We start from the raw sequence: 23,612 nt of genomic DNA on the forward strand, positions 1-23,612 counted from the left end.
GTTATACGAGCTCCTCGTAATCGGGGTTCTGTAATAAACAGCCTTTACTAAAAAAAGAAAAATGGACATCTGAAAGCGTCTCCACTCTTGATTTTACAGAGAAGGTTCTGGGGTGGCGTTCAGGCCTCCCCAGAAACCAGAGTTTTTGGTCAGAGCATTAGAAGATGGAAAATTTTAAAAAAAAAAAAATCAATCGATTCCCTCGCCCTTTTTCCAGTTTTGGGGGAACGGGGGGAAGCTGCTTCTTCAGAGGGGGGGAATCTGCCCTATTTTTTGGAGAAGACAGCCCAGATCCCCCCACATTCAAGGAAACGATCAGGCACACCAGCGCGCCCATTTCCATTGTTTTCATTCGTCTGGTTTCCTAGTTTTATAAATTAAAAAAAAAAAGCCGCCTGAGGTTACCACTCTCGCATCCCCCCATGATGTCATGAACAGCAGAGGTTGCCATGGCAACCACACAGGCCAAACTGTGTTGCTTTCAGGGCGTCTATATTAAGACAGAACCATGGGCAGGCGGTGCCATCCCTTGCCCCGCAGATGGCAGCATCTTGTTCAAAACTCAGGGGAGCTTTTCGGGTCTCTTTGGTAAATTTCACTGACCCGGGAGAGGATCAAGCCACACCCCGGTCACCACAACTTCTCTCCAAGACCCAGTGGGTCTGGGGCTTTTGGTTTCAAAATTCCACTGTGTTCAGGTGGTGATAAACACAATAACGACCGTGGTATTCGTGAGGCGCTTCCTCTGTGCCAATCAATCGGGTCGGATACAGCCTCACTTCTTCCGCTTCCTGAGTTTCGGGTCCCCTACGCGCTGCCGGTCTGGTGGTAGAAGCCTGCCGAGTTCTCATTCCCCATCGACTGTTCCTCTTCCCGCTTGCTGGATCTGTTGACATGGTGGCGGGGCCTTTTTTTTTTTCTTTTAAATGATATTTGTTAAGCACTTACCATGTTTCAAGCACTGTTCTAAGCACCGGTTAATCAGATCGGACACAGTCCCTGTCCCACATAGGGATCACAGTCTAAATCGGAGGAGGATTTAATTCCCGGTTTTTGGTGAGGTGACCGAGGCACAGAGGAGGTGGCTCACCCAAGGTCACACAGCAGATAAACGGTGGAGCTGGGAGATTGGAACCCGGGTCCTGGCTTCCCCGGCTCTTTCCACTTGGCCTTGTTGCTGCTTCTTGGAGGCTCGCGACGGATCCAAGTTCTCCGTGATGCCAAGTTCGGTAAGTATTCGAAAGGGCTGAGTCGCCTGTTGGGATCACCTGGGTGTGGGGAACGCTAATGATAATAGTGATTGAGGCAGCATCTGTTAAGCACTTACTATGTGCCAAGGACTGTACTAAGCGCCGGCATGGGTACAATACAATTAGGTTAGACACAATCCCTGTCCCGTATGGGGCTCACAGTCTAAAGGGAATGAATAATAGTTCATCCCCGGTTCACAGATGAGAACAAGTACCAACATTATTAAAACTAAGGCCCAGAGACGTTAAAAGTGACTGCCCCAAGATTACACCGCAGACAAGGGGCTGAGCGTCAAGTGGTTCATACTATGTGTCAAGCACTGTTATAAGCGCTCGGGTAGACGTAAGATAATCAGACGGGATACAGTCCCTGTCCCACGTATGGCTCACAGTCTTAAATCAAAAGAAGGGGGATTTAATTCCCCGTTTACAGATGAGGTAACTGAGGCCCGGAGAAGTGGAGTGACTTGCCCAAGGTCACCCAGCAGACAAGTGGATTAGAACCCAAGACCTCTGGCTCCCAGGCCCGGGATCTTTCCACTAGGCCACGCTGCTTCCCAAATCTCAAACGTTGTAAAAATCCCCCAAGGCCCCCTGCACTCAGGGGTGGTTCCGAGAGAAGAATGGGAGCCCCCCACCCCGCCCACCCCCCGGTGATTTTCTCAGCATTCTGGGTCATCGTCTCCTCCCCCTCCACCGGATCCACGCCTCCTCCCTCCCACCTCCCCCCCAAAACAATCAAAAATCAAAAACAACAAACAGGAAACACTCATCTTTTAAAAATTATTCTATTATTATCAAATAGAACCAGAGTATCCAAAAGGTAATTATAAAGTTCTATCCCCAGCTAAATCGCCCCGGGCCGGGCTCTGGCTGGGGTCCAGAGTCTGACAGCCAAATCACTCCCCCCGTGCTGATTCATTTCATCCATTTTATTGTCAAGGAAATCAACAAGCCTGAGCAGTAGGGGGTGGGAGGGGGGGATCCTCCCAGGCCCACGGGAGTCCCCAGGGTGAGGCGGGGGGCAGTCAGAAGACGTCCGGTCTCGCCCTCTCCACCCCCCCCACCACGTTCCTTCCCGGGGGGGGCGCGGAAGCTGCGGAAAAGGGGTGTCCTCTCCCGGCCACCCCCCGAGAGGCAGAGCCTGGCTCTCTCCCAGGGCGGCGGAAGGGGCGCAGGAGAGGAGCAGGGGTGGTCCCCATCTCCCGCCGACGGGGGCGGGCGGGGAGGTGAGGGGCGGAGGGGGCGCGTCCCCCTCACTCCCCGGCGTGAGTCCTCAGGTGGTACTTGAGCGACTGTTTGTAACGGAAGCACTTAGCGCAGTGGGTGCAGGGGTAGGGCCGCTCGCCCGTGTGGGCGCGCTGGTGCTCCAGCAGGTGATGCTTCTGGGTGAAGCGCTTCCCGCACTCGGCGCAGTGGTAGGGCCGCTCGCCCGTGTGGATGCGCCGGTGCTCTAGCAGGTGGTGCTTACGGATGAAGCTCTTGCCGCACTCGGGGCAGGCGTGGGGCCGCTCCCGCGAGTGGACGCGGCAGTGGTTGGTCAGCTTGGACTTCTCGCTGAAGCTCTTCTCGCACTCGGGGCACTTGAAGGGCCGCTCGCCGGTGTGGGTCCGCTGGTGACGCAGCAGGTGCGAGGGGCGGCTGAAGCTCTTGCCGCACAGGCTGCAGATGAAGGAGACCTCGTGCTTGCCCGCGTGTGCCCGCTGGTGGATGACCAGGCTGATCTGCAGGCGGAAGCTCTTCTTGCACTCCGGGCAGGTGTAGGGCCGCTCGCCCGTGTGCGTGATCTGGTGCTTGCTCAGGCTCGACTTGTGGCTGAAGCTGCTCTCGCACTCGGGGCACTTGTAGGGCTTGGGGCCGCCCGCCCCGCCCCCGGGGCTCTTGGGCCGGGCCTTGAGTGAGCGCTTGGGGCCGAAGGCCGGCTCGGGCGGGGGCGGCCCGCCCCCGCCCCGCGCCCGGTGGACACGTTGGTGGAGGGTGAGCTGCTGCTTGTGGCGGAAGCTGGCCTCGCACTCGGGACAACCGTAGGGCCCCTCCTTGATGTGGTTCCGCTGGTGGATGATCAGGTTGATCTTGAGGCGGAAGCTCTTGCCGCACTCGACGCAGGTGAAGGGCCGCTCGCCACGCCGGTTCCGCTGGTGGCCCCCCGCGGGCCGGCCCTCGCTCGGGTCCCTGTCCCCGGGGGCGGGGGGCCCCGGCCTCTTGCCCGGAGGGCTCCCCGGCCGCGGCGGCGGGGGCGGCGGCGGGGGGCCGCCCCGCCCGGTGGGGGGCCTCAGTCCCTGCGGGGGTCCCCGGGGGACGGGGGCCTCCAACCTCCCCGACAGGGCTCCCCGGAGCTGCAGCCGGTTCGGCGCCACCACCACCTCCTCCTCTTCCTCCTCCTCCTCCTCTTCCTCTTCTTCGTCCTCCTCTTCTTCTTCCTCCTCCTCCTCCTCCTCCTCCTCCTCCTCCTCGTCCTGCTCCTCGGTCTTGATCACGATCCCCTCAGCTGTTGGGAGAGGGAGAGAGAAATCAGGCTCACGGTCACCGGCGACGGGGGGATCGCCTTAACTTGGGGGGTCCTGACCCAGAGAGGCGGGGTGGGGAGTCGGATGGTCCCCCCTCTGCCCCACTCCCCGGGCACCCCGACGGCCAGGGGGAGGTGGCCGCGCCTTCTGGATGAAGTGAAGCGACTTGCCCGAGGTCAGGCAGCAGGCAAGCGGTGGAGTCGGAATTAGAACCTTCTTGGCTCTCCGACCTGTACTCTATCCATTAGGCCATGCTGCTTCTCTAAAGGTAGAGGAATCTCCATCATCCCATGGGCGATTTTTGGGGCGGGGAGGGGGTTTTGGATCAATCAATTAATGATATTTATTGAGTGCTTTCTATATGCCGAGCACTGTATTAAGCGCTTGGGAGAGGATAATATAACAGAGATGGTAGATACAATCCCTGTCCATAAAAAGCTCACAGTCTAGAGGTGGAATAAAATTATTCTATTATGATAAAACAACAATAATAATAAGTACTTAGCACAGTACTCTGCACACAGTAAGCACTCAATAAATATGAATGAATTTTTTTTTAAATCATAGTGATAAAATTTTCAGACCTCTCCTTGATCTTCTGGGGCATCCTCAGTGCCACGGAAAGTCGTTTCAAAGAATCCTACTATAATTGCCCCGCTGGCGTCTCCTTTGGCCCCGCCACCCATATGGGAAGGCCTCGGGAGACGGCTGCCCCTGGGCCCTCCGGCCACCAGGTAGACCTGGCCTCCGGCCGGGCGGCCCAAAGGTCCCGGATGACGTTCCCGGTTGTCCCCGCCGCGAGCCTTGGGTGATCACCACCCCTTCTCACCTATGCAGTTTCTCTGGTGAGCCAACATCTGCTTGAGGTCAAATTCCCGGCCGTTGTGCGGTGAGGCCTCGGGGGGCAAGTCCATGGCGGGGGGCTCCTCGCAGCAGGCCCCGGGGTCCACGTCCTGGAAGCCGTGATCCTCCACCTGGCCCGCCAGCGGCTCGGGCGAGGCCGCCGTCTCCGGCCCTTCGTCGTTGGCTTGGACTTCGATTTTGATGACGATCCCATCGTGGGCTGGGGGCGGGGAAGGGAAACGGGGAGGACAGTCAAGAGAAAATTCATGTCCAAATAGGGGGGATCTTGTGAGAGGCTAATTCGGGGTTTCAAAGATTCCGATCTTCCCTGAAGGCCAAACAGACTCTGGAGTCAGAGAGTCGATCCTATTTGTTGAATGCTTACTGTATACAGAGCACTGTACTGGGCACCTGGGAGAGGACTGAATAACAATTTAACAGACGCTTTCCCTGCCGTCTCTCAATCAGTCACTGAGTCAGTCAACTGTATGATGTGATGCTCAATGTCATGGAAGTGGCAGGGGGCATATATCGTAACAGGAATGTCTACGTAGCGAATGCCCCCCAAAATAGGAAAAGGTTTCTGCCTGGAAAGATTTCTAGTAGGGATGGTGGGTGAGGGCGGAGGGGGTGGGTGGGTATGTGTGTGTTTGTTTTGAAAAGAGTGATATGACCCTCTATATAGCTAATGTCCCCCAATAGGGAAAAACTTGGTGCCTGAAAAGATTTCTAGTGGAGATTGGGGGGGGGGGTGGTTACATATGTGTGTGTGTGTGTGTGTACATTTGTAGGCTGAATCATGAAGATTTTGTGTGTTTGTGTGTGTGTGCTGGCTGGTGGAAATGAAGAAAATTCTGTGTGTGCTTGTGTATCTGTTTCAAAAACAGTGATACGTATGTCTATATAGCTAAAGTCCCCCAATAGAGAAAATTTTTGTGCCTGAAGAGATTTCTAGTGGGGTTAAAGTGTATATGGGGGTGGGGGCATTTGTTTGTGTGTGCGCGCTGGCTGAATCAAGAAAAATTGTGTGTGTGTGTTTGTTTTGAAAACAGTGATATGAATGTCTATATAGCTAATGTCCCCCATTACAGAAAATCTTTGTGCCTATAAAGATTTCTAGTGGGGATAAAGAGTATGTTTGGGGGGGGGCAAGGGGGGGAATGAGTGTGTGTTTTCTACATCAAGATAACTGTGCCCTGGGCTTTTTCAACACAGACAGCCATCTGAGTAGGTTGGGTTTCAGACGGAGGTATGGACTACCGCCCCGCCCCTACCCGCCGTGCTCTGCTCCCCTCAAGCACCGACCACACAAGGAAGCCCCAGGCACATTATCCTGGTCCCACTTAGGAGAGCTTGCCTCTTTGACACCATTACCCAGGTGAAAGGGGAGAGGGGAAAGAAAAAAAAGAAAGAGAGAGAGGCCCCCAGAGGCTCCAGAGAGTAATTTGAGCTCTCCGGAGGAGAGATGCCATAGGAAATGAGGCGTTGAACGAAGCACTTTCCTTAAGTTTAAGGTCGGAATCTCTGAAATGTTTTTCCGAGTACTTTACCACCACCACGCCTCTCCCACCCTGGCTCTAAAAAGCCACACGACATGGGGAGCAGAACAAGCGGTGTATTACAAATACGAGAAAATGAGACTCCAAAAAGACTCCTACTTCATCCCAGAAGTTCAAGATTCACAGAAACAAATGTGCTGGAACAGTTAAGCCCGAGTTGTGTGGGAGCGGAGCAATGTGTTTGGCCGTTGTAGAGGCTTTTCTGTAGGAGGGCCTGGGGACTTACACTCAAGAGTAGCTGGAAGGGAGATAAAATGAAACCCCATCCATTTATCTCAGGTCCCAGGAGGGCGAAGGATCGAAGGAAAACTCCAACCTTAAAGGACAGATGCAGCCCTGGCTCTGGGGGTCAAAACTCACTTGGGAATTTCCCACAAACTACCTTGGTCCACTCCCTTGAAGTCCGGGAGTTTTGTTTGCTTCTAGGAAAGGATCAGACCTCCCATTCCCCACCCCTACTGCTGTCATTTCCTCTTCCCACCTAAAATACCTTCCCTGGTTTCCTGAATCTAAAACTCAGAATCGCCCCTTCAATTGAAAGCTCTGATTTTATAGGGAGGCAGCGTGGCCTAGTGGAAAGAGCCCATGCCTGGGAGTCCTCTGAAGACCGGGGTTCTAATCCTGGCTCTGCCACCTTTCTCCTGTAGGACCTTGGGCAAGCCATTTCCCTTCTGGGCCACATTTACCTCATCTGTAAATTGGAGACTAAGACTGGGAGTCCACAAGGGGCATGGACTGTGTCTGATTAGCTGGTGTCTACCCCAGCGCTTAGTACAGTGGCTGCTACAGAGTTCCCACCACGACTATTCCTTTTCCTGGCGCTTAGCACAGCGCTCTACACATGGGAAGCAGCCCATAGATGCTACCACCGGCTCTAGACCATAAGCTCGTTGTGGACAGGCAACGAGCCTGTTTATTGTTCTACTGGACTCTCCATGAGCTCAGTGCTCAGCACATGATAAGCGCTCAATAAGTATGGTTGACTGACTGACTCCTTTTGGATTCCAGTGGCTGTCCCGAATTGGGCTGGCCGAGCCTCTGCCCCTCTCGGGAATGAGGGGTTCAGGGGTCTCTGCCGGGGGGGTTGGCCAGAAACCGGCCATGGTTGGCACTCACCGGCGCTGGGGTCCGTTGGCATCTCACTGTCTTCCGGCTCTTGCCCGGGCCCTGGCCTCTCCCCTCGCTCCATCTGAGACATGAGGTCCGGCTTGGAAATTGCATAGTCTGGTTGGGAACAGGCAAGAAGACGCATCACGGGACATGGTCAACATCAATGGTATTTCTCAGTCTGTCATATTTATAGAGTGCTTAATAATAATAATAATAATGATGATGGTATTTGTTAAGCGCTTACTATGTGCCAAGCACTGCTCTAAGCGCTGGGATAGATACAAGGTCATCAGGGTGTCCCACGTGGGGCTCACAGTCTTCATCTCCATTTTACAGATGAGGTAACTGAGGCACAGAGAATAATAATAATGTTGGTATTTGGTAAGCGCTTACTATGTGCCACGCACTGTTCTTAAGCGCTGGGGTAGATACAAGGTAATCGGGTTGTCCCACGAAGGGCTCACAGTCTTCGTCCTCATTTTACAGATGAGGTAAATGAGGCACAGAGAGGTTAAGTGATTTGCCTAAAGTCATACGGCTGATAAGTGGCATAGCCGGGATTAGAACCTGCGACCTCTGACTCCCAAGCCTGGGCTCTTTCCACTAAGCCATGCTGCTTCCACTTAATGTGTGCAGAGCACTGTACTAAACACTTGGGAGAGGACAGTAGAATAGAAGAGACACGTTCCCTGCCCACAACAAGCTGACAATCTAGAGGATTTGGGTTTTTTTTTGCTTTTTAATGGTATTTGTCAAGCGCTTACCATGTTCTAAGTGCTGGGGTAGGTACAGTTTGCTCGTATTCACTCCAGCACTTAGAACAGTGCCTGGCACATAGAAAGCCCTTAACGAATGCCACAAATTATTATTATACAAATTAATCGGGTTGGACATAGTCCCTGTCCCACATGAGGCTCAAAGTCTCAATCCCCATTTTCCAGATGAGGGAACTGAGGCCCAGAGAAGTGAAATGACTTGGCCAAGAGTACTCAGCAGACAAGTGGCAGAGCCGGGATTAGAACCCAGGTTCTTCTGACTCCCGGGCCCATGCTCTATCCAGTGGGCTGTGTTGCTTCCCTTCGTTGAGCACTTCCTATGGGCAGAACACTATACTAGCTCTTGGGTGAGCATTATACGGTACGGGTACAAATATGCCATTCTCCAGAAAGGTGACTGACTAGCTCACTTGCCCCCTTCAAAGCCCTACTGAAAGTTCCCCTCCTCCAGGAGCCCTTCCCAAACTGAGTCTCCTTTTCCCCTGCTCCTCCTCCCTTCCCCATCACCCCGACTCCCTCCCTCTGCTCTACCACCCCCACCCCGCTCCGCCCCACAGCATTTAAGTATATACGTACATATTTACCATTCTATTTATTTATTTTTTTAATTAATGATGTGTATATATCTATAATTCCATTTATTTATATTGATACTATTGATGCCTGTCTACTTGTTTTGCTGTCCGTCTCCCCCCTTCTAGACTGTGAGCCCGTCGTCGGGGAGGGATTGTCTCTTGCTGTTCCCGAATTGTACTTTCTAAGTGCTTAGTACAGTACTCTGCACACAGTAAGCGCTCAACAAATATGAATGACTGAATGAATGAAGGTGTACACTATTGGCATAAGGTTCTCTCTGGGCAGGCCAGGAGGAGTCATTTTATTTGTCATTTTAAATGACCACACTCATCCCTCCCCTTAGGAGCTTGGAAAAAAGAGAGCTGGAATTCTTTGGCATTTTCAAAATCAAGTTCCTGCACTCCAAGTGGCTACAAACTACAAGGAAAAGGACCCCTAGGGGAGTATAAAGTAGAGAGAAGCAGCATGACCTAGTGCATAGAGCACAGGCCGGAGAGTGAGGAGGACCTGGGTTCTAATTCCGGTTCTGCCATTTGTCTTCTGTGGGATCTGGGGCAAGTCACTTAACTTCTCTGTGCCTCAAGTTACTTCATCTGTAAACTGGAGATGGTGGTGGGGCTGGTAATAGTGGTAACTTGGGCAAGTTACTTCTCTGTGCCTCAGTCACCTCATCTGTAAAATGGGGATTAAACCAGTGAGGCCCATGTGGGATAGGGACTGTGTCCAACCTGATGACCTTCTTGGTGCATAGCAAGTGCTTAACAAATACCATAATTATTATTACTATTACTATTAGTGGTACTTGTAGTATTTTTGGTAATGGTATTTAAGCCCTTACTGAAGGTAATCAGGTTAGAAACAGTCCCTGCCCCCATGGGGCTCAGAGTCTTAATCCCCATTTTACAACCAAGGGAACTGAGGCCCAGAGAAGCGAAGTGACTTGCCCAAAGTCACACAGCAGACACGCGGCAGAGCCAGGATTAGAACCCATGTCCCCTGACTCCCAGGCCTGTGCTCTTTCCACTACTGACTTGTCCCAGGTCACCCAGCAAGGATTTGGCAAAACCAAGATGAGAAGCCAGGCCCTCCGACGCTCAGGCCCGGAAACTAAGTCACGCTGTTCCTCATTATTTATTATTTAGTACTTAGCATTTAGTGAGGACTTACCTCTTGCTAAATAATGAGATCGGACACAACCTTTTACTTCAAGAGTTCATCATCTAAGAGGGAGGGAGATCGGGTATTGAAGTCCCATTTTTCAGATGAGGAAACCGAGGCCCAGAGACTTTAAGTGATTTGCCCAAGGTCATTCAGCAGGCCAGTGGCAGACCTGGGACTAGAACCTTGGTCTCCTGTCTCCCAGGCCCTTGCTCTTTCCTGAAAGGCTTTCTAATGCCCTTTTCATTATTGTCAGCCAAGATACACTGGCATACAGATAGCTAGTTTTAGAGGTGTTTGCCTAAAAGACAAGAATTTGGATATTTCAATAGGAAACCTTAAAATTGAAGACCCATTGAAAAGCACTTTACGATAATAATTTTGGTCTTCGGCGAGCGTTTACTACGTGCCAGGCACTGTACTAAGCACTGGAGTAGATTCATGCTAATCAGGTTGGACACAGTCCATGTCCCACATGGAGCTCACCGTCTTAATGAACAGTCTTCCCTTTTTGATTTTTGTTGTGATTATTATTATTATTCATTCGGTCAGTCGTATTTATTGAGTGTTAAACTGTGTGTACTCTTTTCCCACACTCCCAGGCCCCGGCTAAATCCCAGTGGTTTGGGATTACCGAAGATTTGCGGAACAGAAAACTGAAGCCGAACAATCTCCCGGGCCCCGCCGCGCCTCCGGCAGGGGGAGAAAGGCGCTCCTTACCCATCGACACCAAGGATTCGTAGTTGCCACGCATCACGTTCTTGTACAGCTCCTTCTGCCACTCGGAGAGATTGCCCCACTCCTGCTCCGAGAAATGGACCGCCACGTCGTCAAACGTCACCGGCACCTGCAACCACCAAAATCACAGCCCGTCCAAAGGGCATCCACGGTTCTTCTGACGGTATCGGAGGGGTTTGTCCAACGCTTACTATGTGCTAGCGCTGGGGAAGATACGAGGTAAGCGGGTCGGACATGGTCCCTGTTCCGCATGGGGCTCACGGTCTAAGGTCGTTGTGGGCAGGGGATCTGTCTGCTTACTATTCCACTGCCCTCTCCCAAGCGCTTTCTACAGTGCTCTGCACACGGTAAGTGCTCAAAAAATGTAAGTAGGAGGGAGAACAGGTATTGAACCCCCTCATTTTACAGGTGAGGAAACTGAGGCCCAGAGAAGTCCACCGACTTGGCCAAGGTCACCCAGCAGGCAAGGGGCGGTGTCAGGATTAGAACTCAGGTCCTCTGACTCTTAGGCTCCATGCCCTTCCCACAAGGCCACGCTTCTTCTCCCCCTGTAACTGATCTGACAGCATCTACCCCAGTGCTTGGCACATAGTAAGGGGCTAACAAAATGCCACAGTGATGATTATTATTGTCCCTCGGAGTTGTATCGGCAACCCGTTCCTAGTGTCAAAAAGACTTGCTTTCCCGACCTTCTCCACCCCGCTGAAGTGGCCCTTGAGGGCAAGTATCCCATCCTCTAACTCTTCTGAACTCTCCTCAGCTCTTAGTACAGTGCTCCGCACACCGAATGCGCTCGGTAAATGCTACTCAATATGATGCCACTGCCTTCTGCTCACAGCTTCCACTGCCCACTTTAAGTCAATGTACCGGGCTGAGATTATCAGCTTGTTTCTCCCACTCTTTTTCACCAAAGCAGAGTCTTTCGGGAAACCGGCAAAATGTAGGTTACTTTTCGGGAGGCTTCCTTTGAAATAAAGCCACTGGACTCTCGGAGATGAAAGGAAGGAATTTTTTCCCCCCACCATCCCTCGCTCTCCCCTCTTCCAACACGGAAAGGGTTCGGACAGAAACGGAGCCCCACGCGAAGCCTAGCAGAAAAGCAGCAGTGTGGCGCGGTGGATCGAACACAGCCCTGGGAGTCAGAAGGTCATGGGTTCTAATCCTGGCTCTGCCACTGGTCTCCCATGTGACCTTGGGCAAATCACTTCACTCTCCGCCACAGTTACCTCGTCTGTAAAAAAAAAGGGGATTGAGACTGTGAGCCTCATGTGGGATGGGGACTGTGTCCAACCCCATTTGCTCATATCCATCTTGGAGCTTAGTACAGTGCCTGGTGCAGAGTAAGCCTTAACAAATACCCCAATGATTATTATTATTGTTAGTGCTCGGGCCCCCCATATTCATTCATTCAATAGTATTTATTGAGCGCTTCCTATGTGCAGAGCACTGTACTAAGCGCTTGGAATGTACAAATCGGTAACAGATACAGTCCCTGCCCTCTGACGGGCTTACAGTCTAATCGTATTCGATTCGATAGGTTCACACTTGCTAATTCCCTGACAGTTTCCTAATTCCCTGTGAGTGCCCTTGCCCAAACGCAGGCCGAAAACAAGCCATTATGGCCGAACAGAACCAAGTGGGATTGGATGAGTCGGCCCTGACTCTCCTCACCCCTAGTGCCTTCTTAATCATTTTCTTTCCTCCCTTTTCTCCCTTGGGGAATTGAGTGATTGCATTTTTCATCCTCTTCTTCCACAGGGGTCTCCAACCCGCCCACACTGCGGAATCACCAACCAAACCCCAGAAGGCTGACTGTTTTCTAGAGTGGTAAAATGGGTCCACGAAGCGATTCGACAGGGGCAACTAGAAAACCTTCTGTGGGAAGGAGGAGAAAGAGGGGAGGAAAAAGGACAGCTGACTCTAATTTCAAATCCGCCGTTCGGCCCCAGCTCTGGACGAGCAGCTTGCTGCGGGCCGTGGCTTTCGACTTTATTCGGACCAAAAAGGATAGGTCTTTCCAGTAGGGAAGCAGCTTGGCCTACTGGAAAGAGCCTGGGCCTGAGGGTCAAAGGAACTGGATTCTAATCCCGGTTCTGCCACTTGTCTGCCTTGGGCAAGTCACTTCACTTCTCTGTACCTTAGTTACCTCATCTGTAAAATGGGGATTAAGATGATAATACTAATAATTATGGTATCTGTTAAGCACTTACTATGTGTCAGACACTGTACTAAGCGCTGGGGTGGATACAAATTGGGTTGGATCCAGTCCTTGTCCCATATGGGGCTCACACCCTCAATTCCCAAGGTCACTTAGCAGACAAGTGGTGAAGCCGGAACGTAGCAGACAAGTGGCGAAGCCAGGATTAGAACCCACGATCTTCTGACTCCCCTGCTCTATTCATTTCGCCACGCTGCTTCACAATTAAGACTGTGAGCCCCAAGTGGGACATGGGCTGTGTCCAACCTGATTAGCTTGTATCTACCCCAGGGCTTAGTACAGTGCCTGGCACATAGTAACCACTAAACAAATAACATTGGAAAAAAAAAGAAACTCTGAACAAATACCACTGTTATTACTATTATAATTATTGTCATCATTATTTTTATCTTCCCATTTCCTAGCTTGCAGGTGTCCACCTTCACCATTTCAAAATTTACCGGTGACTTGGAGGGAGCGGACTGGATCTGGGTAGAATCGACACTTAAAATCTCCTTCCCGGAACCCATTTTTCATACCAGGTGCGGATCATGACCGAACCTGGTAGCATCGCAGTTTGCTACCCAAACAGCAAACTTGCTTCCTCCTCCGCACTCCAGGGCCCGGCCGGGCAGATGAGAAAGCAAGGAATGAAAGCAGACCAACCGGCACCATCCCGGCTCCTCCACGAGCCCTCTGCATGACCGTGGGTAAGTCACCTAACTTCCTGGTGCTTCAGTTTCAGCATCCGCAAAATAGGGATCAAATTCTCCCTCCTACTCAAGCCCGGAAGCCCAATGTGGGCCAACCTGATTTCCTAGCATCCTCCCCAGCGCTTAATAATAATAATAATAATAATAATAATAATAATGTTAATAATAATGATGGCATCCGTTAAGTGCTTACCATGTGCCAGGCACTGTTCTAAGCACTGTGGTAGATATAAGATGATCGGGTTGGACGCAGACCCTGTCCCATTTTCCAGATGAGGTAACTGAGGCCCAGAGAATAATAATAATAATAATGATGGTATTTGTTAAGCGCTCTACTATGTGCCCAGCACTGTACTAAGCACTGGGGTGGATACAAGCAAACCGGGTTGGACACAGTCCCTGTCCCACATGGGACTCACAGTCTCAATCCCCGGCCCAGAGAAGGGACGTGATTTGCCCAAGGTCACCCAGCAGACAAGTGGCAGAGCCGGGATTAGAACCCAGATCTTTAGTACAGTGCTCGGCGCACGGGAAGTGCTTCGCAAAAGCTGCAGTGACTGCTGCTACTATCAGCATCACCTTCCCCGACCAAAGCCGTTCTCTGCACCTTTCCTGCCGCTCCTGGAGGCCCTGAGCCGACCTGTCCGACCACCGCCGTTTCTGCCCCAGATCCGGCGGCGATGGCTGTCCCCCCCCCCCCCCCCCCGCTCACCTTGGGGACCTCGCCGTTGCTGCCCGGAGGGAGGCGGAGGATCCAGAAGTTCCTGTTCTTCAGCAGGTTCTCCATGTTCTCCAGCCTCCTCTGCAGGAGCCCGTACTCCTGCAGCAGAGTGCCCAGCACGGCCCACTTGCCCTCCAAGTGGTTGGCGAAGTCCACCGCCGTCTTCTCGCAGTCGGCCAGCTTCTTCTCCGCCGAGCCGGCCCGGCCCTCCAGGCTCAGCAACCGCACGGCCTGGGCCTCCACCTTGCGCTCCACGGCCTGCACGGCGGCCACCACGGCCAGCAGGGAGATCTCGGCCGCCTGGAGGGGCGATTCCTTCGGGGGCGGGGCGGGGGGCCGGGGATCGGGAATCCGGGGGGTGGGGCGGGGGGCTCCTTGAGGAAGAAGCGGGCGGGATGGGAGCACGGTTTCTGGTTCTCGGGGGGCCGGGGAGAGGAGCGGAGGCTCCTTGAGGAGAACGGGGGGTGTCTGGGGTGGGCTCCCTCGCTCAGGAGGAGGAGGTGAGGGGGGCAGAGTCTCTCTGGGGAAAACAAGAGGCATCGGGAGAGGGGTTTCTTCTCCCTCAGAACTGGCCAGAGATCGGAGCAGGAGTCCTTTGGGTGCAGCCCGGGGGAGGAAGGGAGTTTCCAGGGGGACAGCAGATGGTAGTCCTTGTGGGGAGACCGTGGCCGATCGGAGCAGGGTTTCCTGCTGGGAAAGAGTGGGCGGCACCAAGGGCGAGGAGCGTGAGGTCGCCATGTCCGATTCCTGGGCCTGTTAGTGAGGAAAGAAAATCGAAAGACAGGACTGAGGGCCAAATGGCGAACCGGTGAGACCGGAGACGGACCGGAAGCCCCTTGAAGGCAGGTCTCGGTGTCTACCACCCCTACTGGACTCTCCCAAGTGCTCAGCACAGCGCTCGGCACATAGCGGATGCTCTGTAAATCCAAACGATCGGCCCCCAAGGCAAGGGCAGGAGTGGAGTCGGGCTACACTACGGGAGTTCAGGGCTTGTGAGCATTTTCATTCACTCATTCAATCGTATTTATTGAGTGCATACCGTATGCAAAGCACTGTACTAAGCGCTTGGGAGAGAATAATATAACAATAAACAGACATATTCCCTGCCCACAACAAGCCTACAGTCTGGAAATAAATACATTTTCATGACGAGTCTTCTCTCAAAGCATTTATTAGAGCGAATGGCGACGACTAACTGAGATAACACAGCAGTGGAAGGGTACTTTATACCTTGGGGTTTATATCTCTTCGAAAGGGCAAGGAACTTTCTTGGGCCTCAGTTTCCTCATCCATAAAATGGGGATTCAATGCCTGTTCTTCCTTCCTACCTGGTCTGGGAGCCCCGTGTGGGACGGGGACTGTGTTCAACCGGATTAACTTGTATTTATTTCAGCGCTCAGAACAGACCTCCCCCATGAGTATTTTATTTCCGTGTCTGTCTCCTCTGCTAGATTAAAAACTCCCTGAGTATTGTGCCAAACGCTGGGGAGAAGACCGTATAATCGGAATGGACTCAGTTCCTGCCCCACATGGGGCTCACAATCCAACAGTTGGGGAGAGCAGCTGTCTTCTCTCCAATTTACAGATGAGGAAATTGAGGCCCAGAGAGGGAGGTGAGTTTTTTTTTTTTAAATGGTATTTGTTTATCACTTACTTTGTGCCAGGCACTGTACTAAGCACTAAGGTAGATAGAAGCTAATCAGAAATTGGACACAGTCTGTGTCCCTCATGGAGCTCACAATCTTAATCCCCATTTACATGCAAGGTAACTGAGGCATAGAGAAAGGAAGTGATCTTTTTTTTTCCCCTAACTGGTATTTGTTAAGTGCTTACTATGTGCCAGGCACTGTTCTAAGCACTGGGGTAGATACAAGCTAATCAGGTTGGACGCGGTCCGTGTCCCACATGGGGCTCACAGTCTTAATCCCCATTTTACAGGCAAGGTAACTGAGGCCAAGATAAGCAAAGTACTTGCCCACGGTCACAAGGCAGACAAGCGGCAGAGCCGGGATTTGAGCCCAGGTCCCTCTGACTCACCGACTCAGGTTCTAACCTCTAGGCAACACTGCTTCTCAGCGTGACCTGCCCAGCCTCACACAGCTGGCCAAGCTTGAACAAGAACCCAGGGCTCCTTACTTCCAGTCTCCTGCTCTTTCCACTATCAATCATATTTATTGAGTGCTTAATGTGCGCCAAGCACCATACTAAGCGTTGGGAGAATACAATAAAACAACAGGACACATTCCCTGCCCATAATGAGCTTACAGTCTTGAGGCCTGCAGGTAGTAGGAAGCCGTACGGCCTAATGAACAGAGCAGACATTCATCAAAATAAACGACAGGTATGGACATAAGTGCTGTGGGGCTGAGGGAGGGGTGAATAATGGGGACAAATCCTAGTGCTAGGGGGCCACCTTTCCTCAGTTTATTAGACCCTCCAATAGGAATCCTAATAACAGCATTTATCGAGCACCTAATGAACACTACACACCCCATGCTCGCATCTGTGAAACACAACAGAAACACAAGACTTGTTCCCGGCCCACAATAAAGAGCAAGTGGGGAGGAAGAGGCCGTGAACTGCAAATGAGCCGTGCTCAACGGTTAGGAGGGGGAGAACGCCACACCAAGCAGAAGGTGGGGAGACTTCCTGGGTTGCCCTTCCACCCCTCGTCATCATCCAGGGTATTTACTGAGCGCTTTACCATGCGCAGACCACTGTCCTGAGACTTGGGGGAGGACAATCTAACAGAGTTGGCAGACACGTTCCCTGCCCACAACGAGCTGACAGTCTAGAGGCCTGCAGGTAGTAGGAGGCTCACAAGGAAATGGGTTCTAGTCCCAGCTCTGCCCCTTGTCTGCAGTGTGACCTTAGGCAAGTCACTTCACTTCTCAGGGCCTCAGTTTCCTCTTCTGTACAATGGGGATTGAGACGATGAGCCCCATGTGGGACAGGGACTGTATCCAAACTGATTACCTTGTATCTTCCACAGTACTTTGTAGAGTGTCTGGCAGACAGCAAGCACTTATCACTTACCACAATTATCATTATTTTATATTCATTCATTCAATTGCATTTATTGACCGCTTACTGTGTGCCAAGCACGGTACTAACAATTAGTCATAATTACTATAATAAATGTTTTATATTAATCATTATATAATATAATAAATGTTTTTACATTTGTCTCCATTAGAGTGGAAGCTCCTAGAGGTCTTCTGGCGTGCTTTCTCAAACGTTTAGTACAGCACACCACACCCTGTAAGTACCCAAATGATGATGATGGTGCTCATTGTGGGCAGAGAATGTATCTGCTTATTGTCATATTGGACTCTCCCAAGCACACAGTACAGTGCTCAGCACACAGTAAGCGCTCAATAAATATGACTGAATGATGGCATTTGCTAAGTGCTTACTATGTGTCTGTCAAGCACTGTTCTCAGCGCTGGGGTAGACAGAAGATAATCAGGTTGGACGCAGTCCCTGTCTCACATGGGCCTCGCAGTCTTAATCCCCATTTTACAGAGGAGGGGACTGAGGCCCAGAGAAGTGAAGGGACTTGCCCAAAGTCACAGAGCAGACAAAGGGCGGAGCCAGGATTAGAACCCAGGTCCTTCTGACTCCCAAGCCCGGGCTCTATCCACTAGGCCGTATTGCTTCCCATACCTAATAAATATCATTCCTCCTCCCGATAACTGTACACAGAGATAACGATCACCAGTCTGTTCTCTACATCCCCTTGAAGACGAAACAAGAGGAAGTAGAGAACCAGCACGGCCCTGTGGAAAGAGCCGGGACGTGGGAGTCAGAGAACCTGGGTTCTAATCCTGGCTCCGCCCTTTGTCTGCTCTGTGACCTTGGGCAAGTCACTTCACTTCTCTGGGCCTCAATTCCCTCATCTGTAAAATGGAGATTCGATACCTGTTCTCCCTCCTACTTAGTCTGGGAGCCCAGGTGGGACCCGATGATCTTATATCCAATACAGTGCTTGGCAAGTAGTAAGTGCTTCACAGATATATCACTTATGATGAAGTGAAGTTAAACTCGAGCAGAAGGGCGCTCGATTTCATCACTACTTAGGCGGTAAAAAACCCGGGATGGGCCGCCTTGGGAGACGGCGTGATGTTCTTCTTTGAAGATGTTTAACAAATACCACAATTATTATCTTGAGAGAGAGAGAGAGGAGGCAGCCATGTGTTCGGAGTAGTTTAGTTGTTCGGCAACCTGGAGTCGGGGGCTGGGGCAGATGGTCTTTATGGTGCTTCGACTGCCAGAATTACTGGGAGGTGGTCGTGTCAATGGGGAAGTAATTTTTTTTTCCTTTTAATGTTGTTTTTTTTTTAATGGTGTCTCTTAAGCCCTTCCTACGTGCCAGGCACTGTACTAAAAGCTGGGATAGATACAAGTTAACCAGGTTGAACAGTCCCTGTCCCACACGGGGCTCACAGTCTTAACCCCCATTTTACAGACGAGGGAACCGGCCTGGAGAAGATGACTTGCCCAAGGCCCCACAGCAGAAAAGTGGTGGAGCCGGGACTAGAACTCAGGTCCTTCTGACTCCCAAGCCCGTGCTCTATCCACTAGGCCTCATCTATCGAACTTTTCCAAATACTGAGTACATTGCTCTCCGCAGAGGGAATGCTCAATAAAATTGCCTGTCTGATTTGAACTACTGAGTCTGGACACTTGAGTTCCAAGCCCAGCCAGTGGTCGGCTGGGGGACCTTGGGTAATCAACCCACACCATGTACTGAGCTCCTTCTCAGTATGAAACACGCTACTAATCGCTTGAGAGGTGCGACAGAAGGAAGACCCTTGTTTCTAGTCATTATGGAGGTTACAATCTCAAAGGGGAGTCACTTAATAATATCTGTTAAGATATCTGTTATCTGTTAAGCCCTTACAATGTGCCAGGCACTGTGCTAAGCGCTGGGGTGGATACAAGCAAATTGGGTTGGACACAATCCCTGTCCCATGTGGGGCTCCTAGTCTCAATCCCCATTTTACAGATGAGGCAACTGAGGCCCAGAGAAGGGAAGTGACTTCCCCAAAGTCACACAGCAGACAAGTGGTCGAGGCTGGGTTAGAATCCATGACCTTCTGACTCCCAGGCCTGCAGCTTCTCAGAGCTTAGTACAGTGACTAGCAAATAGTAAGAGCTTTAAAAAAATGCCATGAAAAAGAATTTTTTTTAAGGAAAGGGCACTGTAAGAAGTGCTTGGGAGAATATGACAGAAGTAAAAAAAAAAAAAAATTCATTAAAAAAAATAAATCATCAGTTCCCAGCCTGGGAGCAAGAGGAAGCAGCATGGTCTAGTGGGTGGCCTTGGGAGTCAGAGGTCATGGGTTCTAATCCCTACTCCGCCACTTGTCTCCTGTGTGACCTTGGGGAAGTCACTTTGCTTCTCTGTGCCTCAGTTACCTCATCTGTAAAGTGGGAATTGAGAATGAGAGCCCCATGGGGGACAGGGACTGTGTTCAATCTGATGACCTTGTATCTACCCCAGTGTTTAGAGAAGTACTTGGCACATGGTAAATGCTTAACGAATACCATAGTTATTATTATTATGATCTACCCCGGCCCCTAGTACTGTACCTGGCTTAACAAATACAAAAAAAAAAAAGAAGGGAAAATACCTCCCCTATTCTGGAGGAGGATGGTGGGAGAGGGCAGAATTTAAGGAGGGCTACTTGTGGGTTTTCTCCCAGATGTGCACATCCTAGTAAGAAACAGGGTGGGGGCAACCATCATTATGTAGCTGGAGGAACCAAAGAAAAGCAGAGAAAGTGGTTTATTCAGGGCCCCCCTCGCCTCCAGAAAGAGGGGATTAGCACAACCCCACATGACAAGGCTTAAAAGCCCCCGGGGGCATATTAGCCTCCCTCCTGAAAGGAGCCGCCCAGTTTAATTCCAAATAGCCCGTACCCCAGGAAAAAGCCAAGTTAGCATGAAACAAATCCCGCAAAGCAGGTCGGGAAAAGACTACTTCTCTCCCCTCCAGATCCCTGAGACCTTTTCGGCCCCTTTTCACTTCCTGGTGTCAGGAATGTGAGTGGGAATCCAGAGGTAATTCAGGGGTCCTCGCCGGTTTTCCCCGCCGGATCTGGAAATACGCTCTTATTTTCGGATCTCCTCAACCGCATGGGTGTCCACTGCGGGAGACCTAGATGCAGATTTAATTGCAACACATCCCCAATCTCCAAAAAAAAGACTTTGAAACTGCGAAGACGTCCTGCTAGGCCAGAGGCTTGGCATGAGATCTGAAAATTTTCCGGGGTCCCCAGTGGATAACTCCATCCCTCGATTCCAAAGCCATGCAGGCAGGACATTCCATTTTTGCCATTCTTCGAGGATTAAAAAAAAATATATATAGTTGGCGAAAAGGGCAGGAGGGAACCTCTCTATAAACCTAACCTCGCTTTTTTGTTGCTGGAGTTGTTTTATTTTTTTAATGCAGTCTCTGGTAACCCACTACACTGTAAAATCCTTGAGGGAAGGGATCAGGCATTATAATAATAACAATAATAATAACTGTGGTATCTGTTAAGCACTTCCTGTGTGCCAGGCGCTGTATTAAGCACCGGGATGGACAGCAGAAAATCGGGTCGGACGCGGTCTCTGTCCGACATGGGCCCGGAGTCTTAATCCCCATTTTACAGATGAGGTAACTGAGGCCCAGAGAGGCGAAGTGATTTGCCCAAGGTCACCAAGCAGACAAGAGGCTAAAGCTGGGATTAGAACCCAGGTCCTTCTGACTCCCGGGCCCGTACTCGATCCACCCGGCCTTGCTGTTTCTTTGCCTACCAACTACCGAATTAGGTTAATCAAGAAAGCAAACGATGGTATTTATTTATTGGGTTCCCAACTGTGTGCAGCCCACCGTACTAAGCACCTGGGAGAGCACAATACGCTCCCTGCCCACAAGGAGATTACTCTCCCAAGCGTTCAGTACAGTGCTCGGCACACAGTGAGCGCTCAATACATGCCAGTGATTGACTGATGGATTAACCAAGGCCTCAGGAGCTCTCTGCAGCGGACGGAGGCTTCGGAAACTGCGAGAGTTTTTTCGGGTCGCTGAGGCTATGTGACAGGGTGGAAGTTCACCAATCCCGGCTCCGCCACTTGCCTGCTGTGTGACCTTGGGCGAGCCACTTCACTTCTCCGTGCCTCGGTTCCCTCCTCTGTAAAATGGGGATTAAGCCTCTATGCCCCACGTGGGACACCTCGATTACCCTGTGTCTGCCCCGGTGCTCAGAACAGTGCTTGGCACATAGTAGGCGCTTAACAAATACCATTATTATCAGTCCCTCCAGGTATCACCCTTGCCAACCCCAGGCCAGGTTTGATGAAGCCTTTGCCCTGGGCCAGCAGTCTGGCGGTGGAGGGATGGCAGGGGTGGGGGGCATCACCCACCTAAGTCCAGGGGTCGGTCCGGGGGGCCGGGGGAGGGTAGGGGTCGCCCCCAGTCCCCTGGGGGCCTGTCCGCGGCCGGGATTTCTCATCACCGGGGTCCAGGGGTCCCAAGCCCCCACCCTCGGCCCTCACTCTCCCTCCAACGTTGAGGGCAGTGAGCAAAGTCGGTCAGGGGGCACTGCCCGGGGTGGAATCCGAGCCCCCCTGCTTGTTAGCTCCGTCGTAGCGGCCTCCCCCATGCGCTCAGTCCAGTGTCGTGCACGCAGTGGGCGCCCCGTAAATACTACCTAACGGACGGAGGGCCCCCCCCCCCCCCCCGCCCCGGCGGCCCCTCCGGTCCGAGCGCTCAGTAAATACCCACGACGGCCCGAGAGGCCTCCCTCCCCCCCAGGGTCCGCTCGGGCGCTCAGTCCATCCCCCCGTCGGATCGAGGACCCCGTCCCCCACCATCCCGGGCCCGGGGCTCCGGCCCGAGCGCTCGGTCCAGCCCCCTGACGGTTGGGGAGCCCCCTCCTCCAACGGCCCGGGCCGGGGGCTGCGGAAGGAGCGGTCGGCCGGTCCCCCCGGGGGTTGGAGGCCGCCCGGGGCCCGGTGTCGTGGCTCCCCCGCGTCCCTTAGCGTCGAGGCCCTCCCGGCCCCGAGGCTCGGGCCGGGTCGGGGGGGGGCCGGTCCGGGGGGGGGGGGGGTCCGGTGCTCACCTGCGCGGGGGCGGGGGCGGGGGCGGGCTCGGCCATGGCGCTTTGTTCCCCGGCCCGCGGCCGACGGGCAGGACCGGCCGGCGGGCGGGGGGCCCGGGCTGGGCCCGCGGGGCGAAGCGGGGCGGAGCGGGGGTCCGCGGGGACCCCGCCACGAGGCCTGGCCCGGCCCCACTCGAGCTCCGGCTCCGGCTCCCGCTCCGGGCCCGTCCGGTCCGGGCTGGTCCTGGCGTCGGGCCCGCGACGTTGGGCCGTTCGGGCGTTCGGGCGCTCGGCCGCTCGGGCGCTCGGGCGCTCGGCCGTTCGGCCGTTCGGGCGTTCGGGTCCCGCTCAGCAGGGGCGCTGGCCGGCCGCTGCCATGTTGGTCCAAGCTGCGCCGCGGGAGGCCGGGCCGGCCCGGGCCCTGCCCCCTCCCCGCTCCCTCCCCTCCCCTCCCCTCGCCGCTCCCCTCAGGACCCCCACGGCACGGCGCGCCGAGCCGGAGCCGGAGGAGGAGGAGGAGGCCGGCGGCGGCGGCGGCGGCGGCAGCAGACGGGGAGAGCAGCCCGGGGAGGAGGAGGAGGAAGAGAAGGAGGAGAAGAGCGGGTCCCGCCGGCCGCCCGGCTCCCGCACAGCTCCATCTACAGCCGGTAGGAGCGAAACGGCGCTCACACTCCCGCCCCCCGCACCCAGGAGGGGCTCGCACACTCCCCCTTTATTTACTCGTTTATTGCTCCGCTCACCCTCTGCCCATTTTTGGCTTCCCCCGCGAGGGTCGCCCCCTGCCCCTCTCTGGCCTGGGGTGCCCTCTGACCCCTCTCCGGGGGGCTGCCCTCTGCCCCCCACCCCCCTTTGCTCCCCCTTCCTTCCTGGGGGTTGCCCCCTGCCCGCTTTTCGCTCCAGGTTACCCTCTGCCCACCCTTTGCTACGGATGGGCCTCGCCCCACTTTTCACTTCTGGTTTTCCTGGCTCCACTTTTTGCTTCTGGTTTCCCCTGCTCGTTTTCTTTTCCTCTTCTGGTCACCCTCTGCCCATTTTTTCCTCTCCCCCGCCCCCCCCCCCCGAGGGCTCTCCTCTGCCCACCCTTTGCTGTCCCTCCCCAGGGGTTGCCCTCCACCCACTCTTTGCTTCTGCTTGCCCTCTGCCCATTTTTGGCTACAGGTTACCGTTGGCCTATTTTTTTGCTCCCGGTCACCCTCTGTCCATTTTTTGCTTCCTCCCGGGGAGGTTGCCCTCTGCCCACTCTTTGCTGCCCCTCCCCCCGTGTTCCTCTCTAGTCACTTTTTGTTGCCCCCCGGAGGGGTTGCCCTCTGCCCACATTTTGCTATCCCAACCCCAAGGGCGAGTTGCCCCCACTTCCACGTCTCGCCAGGTGTA

General features: G+C 53.3%; 1 protein-coding gene across 1 annotated transcript; it reads right to left on the bottom strand.

The window, feature by feature from the left end:
* Positions 1 to 2,022: 2,022 nt before the first annotated feature.
* Positions 2,023 to 22,305, bottom strand: ZNF777 (zinc finger protein 777). The gene is made up of 6 exons (XM_029078094.1): positions 22,260 to 22,305; positions 14,140 to 14,901; positions 10,500 to 10,626; positions 7,276 to 7,383; positions 4,587 to 4,820; positions 2,023 to 3,738 (listed from the first exon to the last, which is right to left on the bottom strand). Exons 1-6 carry the CDS (start codon positions 22,293 to 22,295, stop codon positions 2,507 to 2,509), a joined length of 2,499 nt encoding a protein of 832 aa, XP_028933927.1. The 5' UTR covers positions 22,296 to 22,305; the 3' UTR covers positions 2,023 to 2,506.
* Positions 22,306 to 23,612: the final 1,307 nt, after the last annotated feature.

Source organism: Ornithorhynchus anatinus, chromosome 13 (genome assembly GCF_004115215.2).
Source record: "Ornithorhynchus anatinus isolate Pmale09 chromosome 13, mOrnAna1.pri.v4, whole genome shotgun sequence".
Classification (NCBI taxonomy): domain Eukaryota; kingdom Metazoa; phylum Chordata; class Mammalia; order Monotremata; family Ornithorhynchidae; genus Ornithorhynchus; species Ornithorhynchus anatinus.

What these genes read in the sequence shown, in the direction of transcription:
- ZNF777 (XM_029078094.1), bottom strand. Translation starts at nt 22,295, where the DNA reads ATGGCCGAGCCCGCCCCCGCCCCCGCCCCCGCGCAG. An exon ending in GCCAACGGACCCCAGCGCCG is followed by an intron (nt 4,821 to 7,275) that starts GTGAGTGCCAAC and finishes CCCCGCCCCCAG; the next exon opens with CCCACGATGGGATCGTCATC. An exon ending in TCACCAGAGAAACTGCATAG is followed by an intron (nt 3,739 to 4,586) that starts GTGAGAAGGGGT and finishes CTCTCCCAACAG; the next exon opens with CTGAGGGGATCGTGATCAAG.